Source organism: Plutella xylostella, chromosome 5, assembly GCF_932276165.1.
Source record: "Plutella xylostella chromosome 5, ilPluXylo3.1, whole genome shotgun sequence".
NCBI lineage: Eukaryota > Metazoa > Arthropoda > Insecta > Lepidoptera > Plutellidae > Plutella > Plutella xylostella.
In genome coordinates, this window is record NC_063985.1 from 7,645,127 (window position 1) to 7,661,824 (window position 16,698).

Consider the following 16,698-nt stretch of genomic DNA (forward strand, 5'->3'; position numbering starts at 1 on the left):
AAAGTTTTATTTCTTTTTTTTTTGTTATTTTCCAATTTTCTTTCCTTAAGTTTTATTTCTTTTTAATTTACAATGACAACAAAAAGCAGCCAGCAATATTTTATACCTAATACCTACCATATTTTTTTCTATCCACAGGCAAATGAATGGTGTGCCACAGGAGTGGAACTTTTAGCTGGAGAGGGGGGCCTAATAGCTGTGGAGAAGCTTTTAGAAGATGCAAAGTCCTTCGGCCTGACCGCACCAGACCAGTTCAGGGAAATGCTCATGCAGTCAGCAACTCAAGAAACCAGAGCTTTAGTTACTCAGGTAATTTTTTTTTTGTTTTTTTTTTCTGTCAGGCAGAAAGAAAAATAGAAGGTTTTATTTAATACTTACACCATCTACTTCCATGACTTACACATTACACATAATATGACATATATCACACGTGAATAGTTATAAAGATCATTATTATGCATTGACTTACTTGAGACTGACTTAGATTGGGCTTCTGGAAACTAGTCATCTTTAGTGTGCAATTATATTACCATAGATCAACGCGTACTCGGGCGTACCCTTAACCGCCTCGACTTCGAAAAACTTGCCTAGTACGTAAGATCAGACACTAGATGGCGCCAGCAGTAATTTTATCATAAGTTTTATACTTTCGTCAATGATGAACTCAATTATTCAAGATTGATGCTGATGCTGTATGCGTGATTTCAAACACTCCGTTCCCTTCTATTATTTATACAAACTTTATTGTATTTAGTAAAGTCACAGTTACAAAAATCGGACTTAAAAGTTTAGATACTTACTACTACTTACATTAAGTATGTAGGTATACAAAGGCTGGATATTAAAAACGTAACTGCATAAACTAACCATCCACATATCCTACAGGTGGCCCAACGTGTGGAGGACGTGTGGCTGATGGTGTCGGTGAAGCGGGCGTCGCTGCAGCGCGCGCTGTCGCGGCCCGCGCGCCCCGTGCAGCCCGTGCCGCCGCAGGCCGCCGCGCCGCCCGCCGCGCCGCCCGTGCACCACGTGAGTACATTGTGATGTTGAAAGAAGTGGAGCCAAAGTACAGTCCAACTATAAAGACCTGAAAACGTCCTAAGTCCTAACTAATTGTTAAAGATCGTATTTCATCGATCTATCTATTATTATATTTATTGAAGCACAAAACGTTTAAAAAACAATTATCGATCGCTATTTTATTTTTAAAATGTATGTGAATAACTGACAATGACAAAAAGTCTTTGCAAAATCATAGGTACTCTTTACAGTTGGACTGCACTATCTCCTTGTTCTGAGAAACACCATAGGCGGTGCAGGCGGCAAAGGGCCACCACGCCGCCGCCGCTCATCACAGCATCTGAGTAATGATAGTACTATGTGGCGACTTCTCACACACGGCCTTGCGACCCCGATTTAGGAACAGCCGTACTATGGGTGATACGCTGATAGATACTTATATCTACAAATATACAAATATACATGTACAATGTAGATACATATTATACAGTAGTAACTACAAGTCAGAGGACTAAGTTACCGATATAGCTGTCAAAATATGCAAGCTGCGAAGTGGCAGTGGGCTGGTCATATCTGCCGAAGAACCGATAACCGTTGGGGTAGACGAGTTCTCGAGTGGAGACCACGAACAGGCAAACGCAGCGTGGGACGCCCTCCTGCCCGCTGGACTGACGACCTTAGGCGGGTGGCGGGTAGTGGTTGGATGAGGAAGGCCGACGACCGAGTGTGGTGGCGCTCCTTGGGAGAGGCCTATGTCCAGCAGTGGATGATTATTGGCTGATGATGTGATGATGAACTACAAGTAATTAGTGTTAATTCAATGATTCTGATGATAAATTGTGGTTCGGAGACCACAAGAGTAAGAGAGAATACTTCTGTTATGGTTGGGTTCCAAGCGAAGCGCACCATACCTACTTAATTATCAAAAGACCCGCCTATGTTCTAAAAGTACGTTAGGAATCTACCTGTATGATAATCATATTTTATGTTGATCAAAAGTATCAAAACTATGCTATGGCGGTTATGAAATAGTAACTTATAGGAAACTTCCTGCGTAGGCTCTTGCTTTAAATTTAAACTCGGCATTTCTGATAAGTATTCGTATCGATTTTATACCTATTCAATACTACCGACAAGACACTTCTCACTATTCCTACTTCTTGTTTGCTGCGCGTCTAATTAAAAGTGAAACTACGTACAAAGTAACTAGTGAAAAGCTTGGAATTAACATGACAACTATCTCCTTGATGATTCTCGTCACGAAGGCGATCCGAGATGCGACGCCATGTGATTACGATCTGTGTTGATGTTGGTGGAGACATAAAGTACCTACATGCTCTATGGTGCGACTGCAGTTAGTGGTAGGACCACTTTCCTGAATGCGCGGTCATTATGCCGTATGCGTCTGCGCACGGCGCGTGAGGTGCATGTTTATGAAATGAACCAATCTAGGACATAAAAACAAAAATTCTACATTGGTTTTTCAGTATACATGATTTTAATATGGAAACCAGGCTGTGTTGAGTTAGTCTTATCAATCTTATCTTGTATGCAATGTTTTTCGAACTCCGAAATTCATATTTTAGCAACAAACTATAAAAAACGCTAAAACATTCCAGAATTGGGTTCTAAAACGAGGTTACAACCAGCTTTCCATAGGTAAAGGGCCACGGAAAATTCACAAAAGCATTTTTCAGTCAAGAATGTTCACGCACTATTGGTTTTCTAATTACTGATGTAAATGTTTAGCTTATGGAATACTAATTATGTTACATCTATGCATGCTAAGTTACCATTCAAGTTTCCTGAGGAATTTAGACTAGTTTTGATTTTATGGGTTTCTTTGTCTGACCTAAAGTTCCCAAATCTGCTGTGTCGAGTTGTTGACCAATCCAAACATAAAATCGATGCCTCCAATTAGAAATTTTAAATGGCTGTGACTATGCTTCGGTATACCTATCACATAATTATCTTCGTCTGAGATCTACCACTCTACTAGCAAGCTAAAAGGCCCGTGGGATTAGCCAGACATAAGCCAGACATCCATCAAAGTCTTGCAATTACAGACCTTTCACAATATCCTGATTCTCGGGGACATTTAGCCGTCTGGCTGCCAGCACGCATTGCCGATTCAATTTGATAGCACTTGGAGAAAGTATCGTCCCTTTTAAAAGTAGAAATTAATAGTCAAGCTGGTACTTTCTACCATATATTTTTCTTCAAGGTACGGCTGGTTAAAATCGTTCTTAAATGAGAATTTATATCCAACAGGTCGATAGGCTTCTATGATTTTATGCATGAATAGCTACTTAAGAATAGTTTAAATATTAATATTGTCATTATATGCAGATATATCGAGTGGCCTTGCCCGTGCAGATGCTTGTTTTTACTTTCTTCTCGTTTCCGGTTCCACAGGTCCGTCATTTATTTACGAAAACCGATTAAAATTGAAATAAACGCGTAGACGCGCTTTACCTTGAACCGGTTAACTACCAGCTTCGACTCGTATTCATAAATCGATGTAGTTATAACCGCGCAAAAAGAGCCATCGTGTAAGGCAGGGTCGACCAACTTTAATTTATAGAGGCTGCGGGCCAATGAAAGCGGCATTCTATGGCGAAGTTCATAATTAAGAATGATAGGTAGGAATGTTAACTTCTTAAATTTAACGAAGGCATGTGGATAGATAATATCTAGCCTATAGATACTTCACTTAATTTTAGATAAGTTGTATTATGTTCGCTAATCTGAAATACAGGTATAAGTAACTAAAAGGTTACCTATTTACTTGTAAGCAGTATAAAATACATAACCACTCTGGCCAAATACTTCTGCACTCCTACACTACCTTTATGATGCCAATCACCGGTGTTATTATCCCAAGTGCAGCTCCGCGGTTGGCCAGCCCGGATGTAGAAAGTCTGGCACGCGAGGTCGCGTCGTCGTCGCCGCAATGTCAAAGCGCGCTCGTAGCTTTCATGCCATGTTCATACCACGTTCATACTTCATACCGTGTCCGCTGCAATATCGCGCACGTGACGCCGGCTGTGGCCATTGTTGATGCGATTTTATAACTATACAAGGGGCGCTGCGAGATTATAACAAAAAGCTGATAGATAACGTAGATAATGAAAGATATCAATTAGTCTGTAGGTATATTATGCAGTAGAAAGATAGTGAAGAATGAAAGGACATCATCATAATTATCATCCGTTAATTTAGGCTATTTAGTTATTTAGGAAGATAAAAGATAACATTTTTTTAAACAGTAAACCCTTTATTGTTAATGGTGTTATAGTTAGTTGCTATCGAAAGGGCGACTACCTAGCGTTCATCAAACCATGTCCTCTATATCCACCTTGAGCCACCCTGACTACCCTGTAAATTTTACCTGTAGGTCTATTATTTCCATACAATATATGCTTCGTTGACAAGACTTACCACTTATAACTTTCTCTAGTCTTTCCTTATACTTTATTGATGCATCAATAACATAATACATCATTCATCATAACATAACCATAAGGTACGATTATGATGGTATGTTATGCCCCCATACCTGGCTTTGTAGTACCTAGAATGACAATATTAGTGAAAGTATTTATGCCAATCCTGTGTAGCTATATTAAATGTAAGTAAGTAAAAGAATAGAACAGTGAAAAGCCATGATCGATTTGATATTTATTTCATAGCCATGTCAACTTCTTCTTCTTCTTCTTCTTCCTTGCCTTATCCTTATTTAGGGTCGGCTTTGTTGGTCATGTCACGCCATTTTACCCTATCCTCTGTCATATCCTCATTCACTCCACACTCTCTCATATGTCAACTTCTATAAGTTTATTAATTGCTCTTACATGCAATATAAATTGAGTATTGCAAATAATACACACCGTGAAAATATTATCGCGACGACGTTTGTATTTCTATGCCTACCTCGGAATCACCGCGTTACCATTTGCCAATGGTAGGTTTCTTGGGAAAAGTATTACAAGAGGGGCATAAAACTGTGTGACATGTCATTTACTTACATTATATACTTACTGTAAGTATGTTATGGCTGTGGTAGGGAAGGATGCCCGGTTAGGTACTGTTAAGTTTATTTGTGTATATTTATTGCTTTATTTTAAGCATAGACAATTTTAATCAGGTATTTTGTATTACTGTACTGCTTTATATACTAATACACAATAACTCACAGGTATGATCATGATCACGTAACTAATAATAAAGGCAACCGCATATCCGTGACAAGGCACGCGACTAGCTTGCTTAAATATTTGTGTACTAAGGACTCAGCCGACTATTAAATTTTGACTATTTCACACCTTGTATCCTACCGTTTACATGCCACCGAATATTACCCACAAGCTTTCTGGCTGTTCCTATTTAATTTGTTTAAAAAACTAATATTTATTTACTCATTTGCTGAGACCTAACATTTACTAATTTTGTTAGGTGTTAGATAAGCACATTATTTTATAAACCATACTTTGCCGAAGTATACTAAATTGGATTAAAAAGATTATTTGTCATACTATTCTTTTAAATCTTAGAGAAAGGGAATAAATTAATGAAGTAAAGCAATTCCTTTTCCCTGATTCAATTACCACATACCCACTCTACTCTCGATTTTAAACACGCATGGCACTTAACTAACTTAGGTCTCGCAAACCAGTCGTTAGCTTAGGTTTCACTTCCCGTACCTAGGAATGCTATCTTCAAGGTAATATAGTGAGGGGACAGTATACGTTATAAGCAAAAAGAGACATTCAATTACCTAAGTACGTACAAGGTAGGTATACGTAGGTACTTAATTATAATTTTTACACTCAGTTGGCTTAGGATCGGAAAAAACTGAACTGGTTTCCAGTCAGAACCTAACTACAATTTGATTCCCACAATGTTATGTAGTTAAAAAATCTAATCCTTTATTTATAATCCCTGCAACAAAAAATACTTTAATATTAATATATCGATATCCTCAGACAAGTTTGATATCTTGTGATGCCAATCGTCTATTTCTTGCCTTCGCTGTGTTACGATTCTACACGAAAAACATTATAAGTACCTAAGTAACATAATTAATTTTATGATTATATTTTTTGAGACTTACAATATACATATTGGGCTATCATAAAATATATGCTTCTCTCTAAAAGGATAAAATTCCAGACATAAATATATCAAAAATAAATTATCTTTCTAAAATAATTTAAAGTTTCTTCGCAATATTTTTGTAATTTTCGTTTTTAGGGTTCCGTAGCCAAAATGGCAAAAACGGAACCCTTATAGTTTCGTCATGTCCGTCTGTCCGTCTGTCCGTCTGTCCGTCTGTCCGTCTGTCACAGCCGATTTACTCGGAAACTATAAGTACTACAGTGATGAAATTTGATGGGAATATGTGTTGTATGAACCGCTACAAAAATATGACACTAAATAGTAAAAGAAAGAATTGGGGGTGGGGCCCCCCATACATGTAACTGAGGGATGAAATTTTTTTTTTCGATGTACATACCCGTGTGGGGTATCAATGGAAAGGTCTTTTAAAATGATATAAAGTTTTCTATAAAACATTTTTCTTAAAGTGAACGGTTTTTGAGATATCAGCTCTCAAAGTCGTAAAAAGTATGTCCCCCCCCCTCTATTTTTATAACTACAGGGTATAAAATTCTAAAAAAAATAGAGGTGATGCATGCTAATTAACTCTTTCAACGATTTTTGGTTTGATCAAAGTATCTCTTATAGTTTTTGAGATAGGTTGATTTAACTGTAATTTGCTACGGAACCCTTTGTGCGCGAGCCCGACTCGCACTTGGCCGGTTTTTTTACAAAAAGTGTCAAGTGTCAACTGTGAAGTGTCAATTAATTAGGTGTAATTCGTATTCTTACATAAAATTATAAAACACCACCTCATAGTGCAAATTGTGCGCGTATTTCAAGGTGAAGAATAACATTAATTTGTTATCGTACTACATTACATCTCAACAGTTCCTCTGCATAACTTATCTAATTGTGCCATCTTCAATTTAACTTGTAGTTCTTTGTTTGGCCTTTTGTTTTCAGTTTATTGTTTTGTCAAATAATAATATCTATTTCAGAATATTTCTACATTGTTTGCATGGAAAATATTTCTATATACTCGTATGACCATGCTTTTACATATCTATCTAATAAGTCGTGTTGTGATGTGATATGACGTTACAAAAGTAATCGAAATATACGGTAACTTACAAAAGAAATACACAGTCCATAGAAACATTCTTCGCACCAAAGTCGATGGAAAAGACTCGCTCTTACAATTTTCCCACAATTTCCTACATGTGAAACTGTGGTGTTGCGTTGAGAACTCATCGTCCCGCTAAGTGCTATTCTATGCTTGGCTCCACCAGTATGCCTTGGTCTTCCTGCGGGTACTGTTCAGTGGAGAACTACAGTAGTGAAGACAGGGGCTAGAGGCCAGGGCAGGCTGGTTTTCATCCACCTGTTTCCTGCGAGTGGTGAAGCGTATCGGTATTGTCGCTGTTTTTGTTGCGTTCGGCGCAGGGCTGCTCATCTGTGGTTTGCGGTTTGAGTATGGAAATAATACGTTTATGTCCTATATTTTTTTTGTTCCCTTGCGAACTTGTTAACGGTTCGTGTCGTTCTTACACACTATTAATGGCATTAGACATAGTTTAGTACATTTGAAGGGTGGGACTATAACTATGACATAAATAGGAAATTCATTTTCAGATTATTTGGCAATGACAAAATGAAAAGCAGATATGCCTATAAAATATCAACATTTTAATACTTTAGACCTGCTCCCTCATTATCAAAGTACCAACCACGCCTGCACTGTACGGTGAAAGACATGACATGAGACATGTTTTGTTCAACCCTGTGTGATGTGTCTGATGTCTCACTCTTCATCAATACGTTCGACATTCTCATATTTTCGTTATTGTGGCTTGGGAAATGCACGGTTGGTAAAAAACGTTGCAGTATCATTTGCTTACTGTGATTTTAAAACTTAGGAATCACCTAGGAATATATTTTATATCAACGAGACAATTAGCAAAAAAAACTTCTTATGAATACTGAGTTCCCTTATTATTAGGTATATAAAATGTGTAGGAAGCGCTGAACTCTTATTAAGAGCCTCATTTCAAATATTTTATACTCGTTTCGCCATGTTTGCATTATTAAATTGTTAAACCAACTCATCTACGAAATTATCAAGTAGGCACGGACCAATTCTACTTTTCATAAATGGTATAAACCGTAAAAATATACGTAGCATTAGTTATAGTCGTTTAAAACTATACATACTTAACCGTCTCTACATACGGAAAAGATAAATCTAAAATTCAGCTATGATCTGGTTTGTATCTTACCTATTCAACTTGTAATTTGTTGGTTGTTCACATTTAAATTTAGCAGACTTAAGTCCGTGCAGCCCAAATGCGATCCGCCTACTCCTCTCCATATAAGTCGCTGTTCTTTGGCCTTTACACCGTCGCTGAGGCTGGAGTGGACACAAAGATATGTCGTTATGAAATCCACCTCACTTGTTCACTCTTGACCGTTAAAAAGCTCAAGGTTTTTGTGTTACCTTGATGTTAAATTCTATAATTTCACCAAAGCCTGGGTAAAGTATGAAAGTCTCCCGTTAGAGGCTTGGTATAGTAGGTACCTTCTCAATCTATACCAGTTGATTTGAATACCGTTAGTCCATAAGTTAGTAAGTAGTATTGGTAAATAATATTAATTTGTAATAAATGAAACCACTTATAGATTGATCACTGAAGAATTTCCCTCTTGCATGTAAAATAACGTGGTAGGAGAATAAGCTATTTTGCCTGAACATACCAAGTATGTACTATGTTTGTGAGTGCCGTATCCTTTGCCAAGGCTATTATGGCTTTCGACCAGTCATTATTCAGACACCTACACAAAATCATGTCTAGATTCATTGTTAAACTAAACTTATGACTTAGGTTTCGCCATAATTTTTGGAATTATCAATAATAATGCAAACATAAATCTGCCCTGAAAAAACGGAAGAATGAAATATACTTACTTATTATAAAATTAATTTATTAATGTTTCATTTTAACTGCAGGCACAGGTACTAGAAATGTGAGATGACGGTACTACTTAAAGCCAAAGTTCATTGTTGGTATAAATATAAGTTGTTATAAGTTCATTGCCGATATCTTTGAAGAAAGTACAAACGGTAGATGACTTCGCATAAATTGTAAACTCATTATTAGCTTTAATCGAAAACTTGACCGAGAAATCGTACTCACAATCTCAACTGTGTTGTTTATTATGTAGTTAAACATATTTATATTTTTATAAAATGCTTAATAATATGAGTAAATAGTTCAACCATAAAGTAAATAGCAACCTAATTTATATTTTTTAAATAATATCTATTAAATATCTATTGTTTATACTACAGGTAAATAATTATCACCATTAAAATATTTCACGCGCAAACATAGATGCAGGCTTTGCTCATTAGGTGTATCTACAGCGTACCTAAATAATACATCATAATCGATAAGTCATATGAGCGAAAACGACGGACATCCTCCTCGAACTGACCCAGTGTGTTGTTTCTGCATTGATTGATTATTTTTTGTCCACTTTCATTTCTGCAGTCATCATTCCGTATTCATAACTGTTTTCCAGCTACGTCTGTTGCACGCAGTAAGACCACCGGCTCTGTTTGTCAATAGCATGCTTCATGAAAATAAACCGACTGAACAGTATAACGTCTAGTGGTAGAGTAGCTAGGTTAGGTTCAGGTCTTCAGGTTGCAAGTTTAAAGCTTTTAGGTAATAATATGCAATTTCTGATGAACGGATTTTTTGTAATACTTACGTCACTCTATCATAATCATCTTCATGGAAACTAATATCTTAGGAATTAAAAACTTCATTTAAATATGATAGTTACAAATATAATAGTTAGGTACAAATATAAAATGAAAATAAATTCCAAGCATTTACGGAAACTTTATAATAGAACTGATATGCAGTTATAACTTTATGTAAATAAACATTTCGCTTGGAATGTTCGCTGTTCCAACTCTAATGAGCATACGGAACCATTTAGGTATGCCGGTGTGCTCCTTAATAGACTCGTAATTTTTATTATTTATGTTGGCTGATAGGTGTTTAATAACAGCCGATATCATTAGCAAATATTACGATAGGCCCTAGAGAGTTAGTCGAATAATTAACGTTTTTACATAACATTTTATATAATTATCGAAGGGCTATCTATCCTGAGTGGTTATTACAGTTAAATGCAGCTAAACATTTTAACGGGTGGCAATTCACGCAACTTATTTCCAAACTAAAATGTTGATAATTACGAGTGCACGAAACGTTTCTTAGATTTCTGGTTTCCTTCGATTATGTGGTAACAACTTCTTGAATTTATTGGATAGGTAGGTATTTTATATAGGCTTACGATAGCATATATGCTCATTACATTATACTTATACCTTCCATTTTAATTTGCACATGGAATGCCAAGGGACCGAAGAGTTGATGTCCTTTACGCAAACAACTTTCAGATGAAACTATGTTTAGTAGATAACTTTTCCGCATGTTATAGTAGTATTATAGTTAGTACTTATAGCATTTGGAATTAGATGCCTGCGTGAATTTGATATTATTGTTATTAAGAAAATCTAATAAGCAGATGCCTACATAATTACTAAGTTCCTGCTTGTAAATTTAGAGTAAAATCCGTCCAGTCGTTTGAACTATTTATTGCTTTTAATAGTTAGAATCATCATTGTATTCATATTGACTAAGGATAATAAATAAATAGAAACGTGTTCAACTAATTCTGTATCAAATAACTCTTAAATTAAAATTTTCCGTTAAGTAACCAGATATTTTGGATCATCTCCAAATCCAAATACATAATGACATCTTAATTCTAACAAATCAAGCAAAGCGTTACAAAAGCAGTGAGAACCTAGTTTCGTGAATACGGTCATAGTGTCGCATCGGCTGGCACTGTGTCGGTGTGTCGCCATCGCCTCGGTAGCCGACTCGAATCGACTCTCGCAATCGAGAGGACCATGCTCATATTTGGTGGCTCCTTCTATTTTGTACCTTCAAATTTTTCTGCTTAGTATTCTTAGGCAAACCAGGGGAGATCATTGATATTGGTATTTGGTACATGGGAATGTCATTATTAATACTAGCATACTAGCATTATAAATTAGTAAATGTAGTTAGTCAAGTAAGATAATGTACTGCCTTGCATATATTATAAAATATGTTGTATGTGGTTGATTATGTCACATACTTTTTACACGTAATAAAATCATGAAACTAGTATTTTTGTCTTCGCAAACTTGTGCAGACATTTACATCTAATCTGGACAGGAAGAAAGCTCAAGGCTTTCACCGGTTTCGTCACTCACTCCAAAAGCCGAGTCACATTCACTTTTTTGTCTAATATGGGTATTGAAGTATTGAAACACTCATCACGTACGATTTCAGATGCATGTACCTACCTGAAATTGGGAGCAAAAAACTTACGACTTACATTTTGAATGAAATTTAAATTATTATTTTGTATTTATATTACATGTTTTGGCAAGTTAGCTAGCCTCACATGGCTTTTTTTAAATATTTACCACCCACACAATTTAATAACTATTATTCACAGTTTTAGCTCTTAATTACTCTTATCTAATATTCGTCTAACGATGAGCCGAGATGCAACCGTTAATTAAGTATAAAAATTTGAAATTCATGAGTTTTTAACTGCAACAGTTAGTATAGTTTTCACGATCTGCTAGGTCCGTATGGGACGTAATTAGGTTAGTTGTGTGATGTTTTTGTCGTCACGTAGAAAAGTCTTCGTTATCTTTGTTTTTTTGCAAGCTATTTCCTTTATAATGATTACGTGTTCTATCGCATTTCCGTGAATTGTAATGACCAAGAAAGATTATTCTGCCCACTGTTACTGATGCTTTTTGTTGCTTAGAATCTTAGATTACGAATCCTACATATGGTAGTTATCTAAATGTTGATTGTTTCATCTACTTTTAAGTTTTCCATGGCTCTCAATTAATTATTTCATTAATTGACTAACAATTAATGAAATAATTAATTGAGTCTAATTTCAACTAGGTACTTATTGATGTACTCATACGTATGAAGCATAAATATTAGCAATTCAGCTTTCAAATGCCAATGGGAAACTACGACGCGACCTCTATTGTTATCTTGCAACTTTGCAGTGTCGATTTAAAATGTTTCTATAGCTATATTTTAAACATTTTATGATACCACAACAATTGTTTTATTGATAGCCATGCGTTCGTCTTTTCTGAGCATCATTTATATAAGGTACTTACTGAATATCTGCTTCTTAAATGTACTCTTATTTATTTTCTATCTTCATAACACCTGTAACAAGGCATTGAGTACTTTCGATACACAATATCCACAAATTGAGTCCCCGTGTTTAATTAAGAGTGTGTTGCCCCTGCTGATGGAGGACTTCCGAAGCGGCGGTGCGGCGGCGGCGGCGGCGGCGGCGGCGGCGGCGCGCCAGTCTGCCCGATCATCCGCAGCGCGCGGTCCTGTGCACGCCGCACGCACCGCCTCCTCGCTACGTCTGCTATCCTGGTACCGAGCGTGCTTTGTTCACATATCGCTAGAAATTTTCAGTGACAATCCTGTTTACTTCTGCGTAACCATGGTGCCTTAGTACCTTCTACTAGACCTAAAACTGGATTTTGTGTTGAAAAAAGTGATCAGTGACTGAACTAGTGTTGAATATAGAGTTCTGTGGAACTGTGGCCAGCTGGTCCTCATGAAGCGGTCGACGTGGGTGGACGTGGAGGCGGGCGGGAGGCTCGGCTGCAACGGGGAGATCTTCTGGAGTGAATGCAGCGACGATTGCGACTGTTCCTACTGCAACCCCAACTACGTATGCGTGTGTAGTGATAAGGTAATGGACAGTTTTCTCTTTGCCAGAGCTGGTTTTTGCGAAAGGAATTCGGATTATGGTGTTGGTTCTACATTTGTATGGACGTATAAATTTGATCCGTTCATTTTGAGTTTTAATTCTGTTCATTTTATGAAGAGTTACTTAATTCTGTTTTCCGCTGCACGGATCATTATTTACAAACAATTATAATTCGGTAATTTCGTGTACCTAATAGAGTTACACGAAATATGTTTATGTAACACCTTGTTCTGATAGTCTTGTGTTGGTTTAGCGGGTTTTTGTCTTCATGAGGTGCAGCTCAGTTAGTGTTGCCCAAATTCAGTCTTGGTCTTGCAGTCTTGGTCTTGTTCTTGCGTTTTTGCAAGACCAAGACCAAGAACAAGACCGCGTATTTTTAGCAAGACCAAGACCAAGACTGACCGTGCAAGACTTGAGCAAGAACAAGACATAGCCTGCAAGACTCTTGCGTCTTGCAGAGCGCTATTTCACTGAGTAGTTAGGTGTAACAGTTCGGTGTATAGGTAAGTACGCTTAGGAATTCTATGAGATGCAAAAAACTGTATCAAAGAAAATGAAAAACTGGACCTATGCGCATTACGACTAATACCATAAACATAGCGAATAAAAAAATATCTATTAAAATCAAAAAGTAAACTTTAATAAATAGTAATAGACTAATAGGTAATTGCAAGACTTGCAAGACTCTTGCTGCAAGACCAAGACCAAGACCAAGACTGGGAGCGCAAGACCAAGACCAAGACCAAGACCAGGTGTATTGGCGCAAGACCAAGACCAAGACCAAGACCAGGTGTATTGGCGCAAGACCAAGACCAAGACTGGCTAAGTCTCGTCTTGTTCTTGCATTTGGGCAACACTAAGCTCAGTACGTCATGTCACATCACATTTTTGTTCGGAAGCTGTTGCCCTTCGCATTATCTCCGTGACATCATTGGAGCGGCCGCGGCCGCCTGCAGTTTCGTAGATAAATGATTAATTATCTCTCAGTTCTGGCGGTTTGTTTATTTAGAGTGTGTTTGAGTATGGAAAAAAACTTGAAGAAATTATAAGGCCTGTATATTTATTTCAACGTTATGTTAGCAACCTGTTTCTCTTCCTTTTAATCAGACTTAATTTTTATCAATGTTGCAATCCTGTGATAGCTACGCACTTAAAATTTAAAGGTTTCTCATATATCTATAAAACTAAGAATCTTTAGGTACTTGCCGGTTAATGTTTCGCAACTCAGCATAGTTTTTGCATACTAATTCAAGCTATAACTTTCTAAGTTTCTACCCGCATATGTAGGTACTGCGGCTAATGCTCATTAAAGCTACACACAAACACACTAAACCATTATACACATACAAAAAACTATTAAAACTACCTATTGTATTCAGCAGCCTATGTATTGGTTCACGTCTAATCGTAATGACTGGGCTAAGGCGTCCTAATACCTACTCTATGTTAAATGTACATTCCGCATAAGCTGTAATGTAATGTAACCTGCCTGATATTTCATAGCTGAAATGTTTCCATTGTAGAGTTGTGATTCCTAAATAGAATCACAGGAAACTATAAAGCTACGAGTATACCAGGCAGGAAAAATATTCTACATAATAATGATATTATGTTTTAAAACCCGTTGTGTTCATGGACCAAAATTTAGTATTTATTTTAAGTAAAAAGGTATATCACAGTGTCATCAAATTGACCTTCAGTAGGTAAAATGATCGAGAAAAGTGAAAATCTCAATTGGAATATCTCACTTTTTGTTTTTCCCACTACTACTTTTGTCTCCATAAGTTAGTACTTACATACAAAGTGCTAACGTTAACGTGAGACAATTTATTATTCTGCGTCTGTAAAAAGTTGGGTCTTGTTGTCTCCGTAGAGACATTTTGGAAAGTTTTCCCTCTTGCACCATAAGAGTTCGATTCAAGTTTCCATTTAAGTCGCTTATTCGAATTGCTATTTATGTTTAGGTATTAACTGGCCAATATCCTTATGACTATTGCAAAATGTTCATGCATTTTACAGCTATTGAAGGCTTAGTATGCTTACATTTCATTTTTCCGGCATGTGTAGACGGGATATTTATACTAAAACATGTTTTCATAAACATTTAGTTTTAAATAAGTTGGTTTAGTTGCTCTTACGTATTACCTTGGTATGTATGAAATGAAATAATACCGAAAAGAAAGTTAATGGAGGTACTTACCTAAATTCACTAATTATTTTATCCATTAGATACCACCAAATTTTATAATTTACGACCATCAAACATAAATGAATCTATAATAGTCGTTATTTCATTACTTGAAGCTAGTGACAGTAAAATTAACTAAAAATTGCATGTACCTACTCTTTTAGTATATTTCAAATTTTCAAGCTTACCGTAAGCAGGCAGTGTGCATTCGAATTTTGTATGCTTTACAAAGGGGACAAATAAAATATTTAGGAATCCAGCTTACTGTCCATGATGATAGTCCGCTAGGTACCTGCATAATATGTAGGTATCTAGTTAGTGCCAGTAATATTAGAGCTAGAAGCATTACGAAAGCTTTCCTTAGATACAACATGCGACATACAGTAGGTACATACTGAGTGAAAGTCTACAAGTTCATATAAGTTATTAAGGCAGAGAGATCTGTTGGAAATAAACAAATCATACAAACTTGCGTGCGTAAAGTATGTAAATTATCTATATCAGCTTTAAACTATGGCATGGTGCTGGATACTTTCTGTGAAGTGCAAATTTTGACGTTGACCAAATCTTGTACAAGACCAATAAAATACCTATATTATGAAACATTGAATAAGCATCTAAACAAAAATACCTAACACTTAAAAATACATTTTGAAACTTGTATCAAATTATATTAGGTAAGTATGTGTAAAATTTTAGAAACTAATTTCATTAACCATATTGCCATTCATCAATTAAATATAATTATTTAATATGTAATGTACATTGCCCGTGAGCATTTTGTGACAAAATAACTTAACCACAAACTCTAAACCACTCAACTAGTTATTTTTTTCTGGAGCAATGTCGTGTGACGATATGCAACCGTTGGTGTTATACAACGGATCATAAGATGTTACAGCAATTTGTTTAGACCTTGATCATATCAACATCTCATCTGTGTGCAAATCTTACATCGTTTCAAAATACATTGCACGAATTTATGCCACGCTGTAAAATGTATTAAGTATTATTAATTTAAATGAAGATTTATCTTAAGTTAAAAACTAAAATAGTATGGTGTATATTGTTTTGTATAAGTCAGTCAGGTCATGTTATGTGACCAGATTGAGAGAGTATAGAGTTTTAAGTTAGAATATTTTACAAAATGATTATTCTTGCATTCCATATTATAGCCTTCCGACAAAATATGTATGCAGTTGACAGTTATAAACACAAGTTACAACACATACAGGCATCTAACAGGTCTTAGTAGAGACTTATAGCAGGTTATAGTCAAATCTGTTGTTATAACAAAACAATATATCGATAAGCTGTCGGAAATCTCTGCAGTTCCCAGGGCGTTTGAATACCTGACAAAAAGAGTCATCGTCTATGTCAAGTGTTATCTAGATTTAACCATTATTGAATAACGCTTCTAGATTATTAGCCTATTATGTATATTAGTATTTTTATATAAGTAATAAATATAATTATACTTATAACGAGGCATGTAT

At 36.2% G+C, this 16,698-nt stretch overlaps 1 protein-coding gene across 8 annotated transcripts in view; it reads left to right on the top strand.

Moving 5' to 3' along the window:
- The window catches only part of LOC105394191 (guanine nucleotide exchange factor DBS), a 76,100-nt gene that overhangs the window by 34,747 nt on the left and 24,655 nt on the right, over nucleotides 1-16,698 (top strand). For all 8 annotated transcript variants that reach the window (XR_007268289.1, XM_048633376.1, XM_048633370.1 and 5 more), the window contains exons 10-11: nucleotides 139-309; nucleotides 886-1,029. Coding sequence is in view for 7 of the 8 variants with exons in the window: in XM_048633376.1 (XP_048489333.1) it covers nucleotides 139-309; nucleotides 886-1,029 (315 nt within the window). In the remaining variant the exon portion in view is untranslated. The remainder of the gene's footprint in view (nucleotides 1-138; nucleotides 310-885; nucleotides 1,030-16,698) is intronic.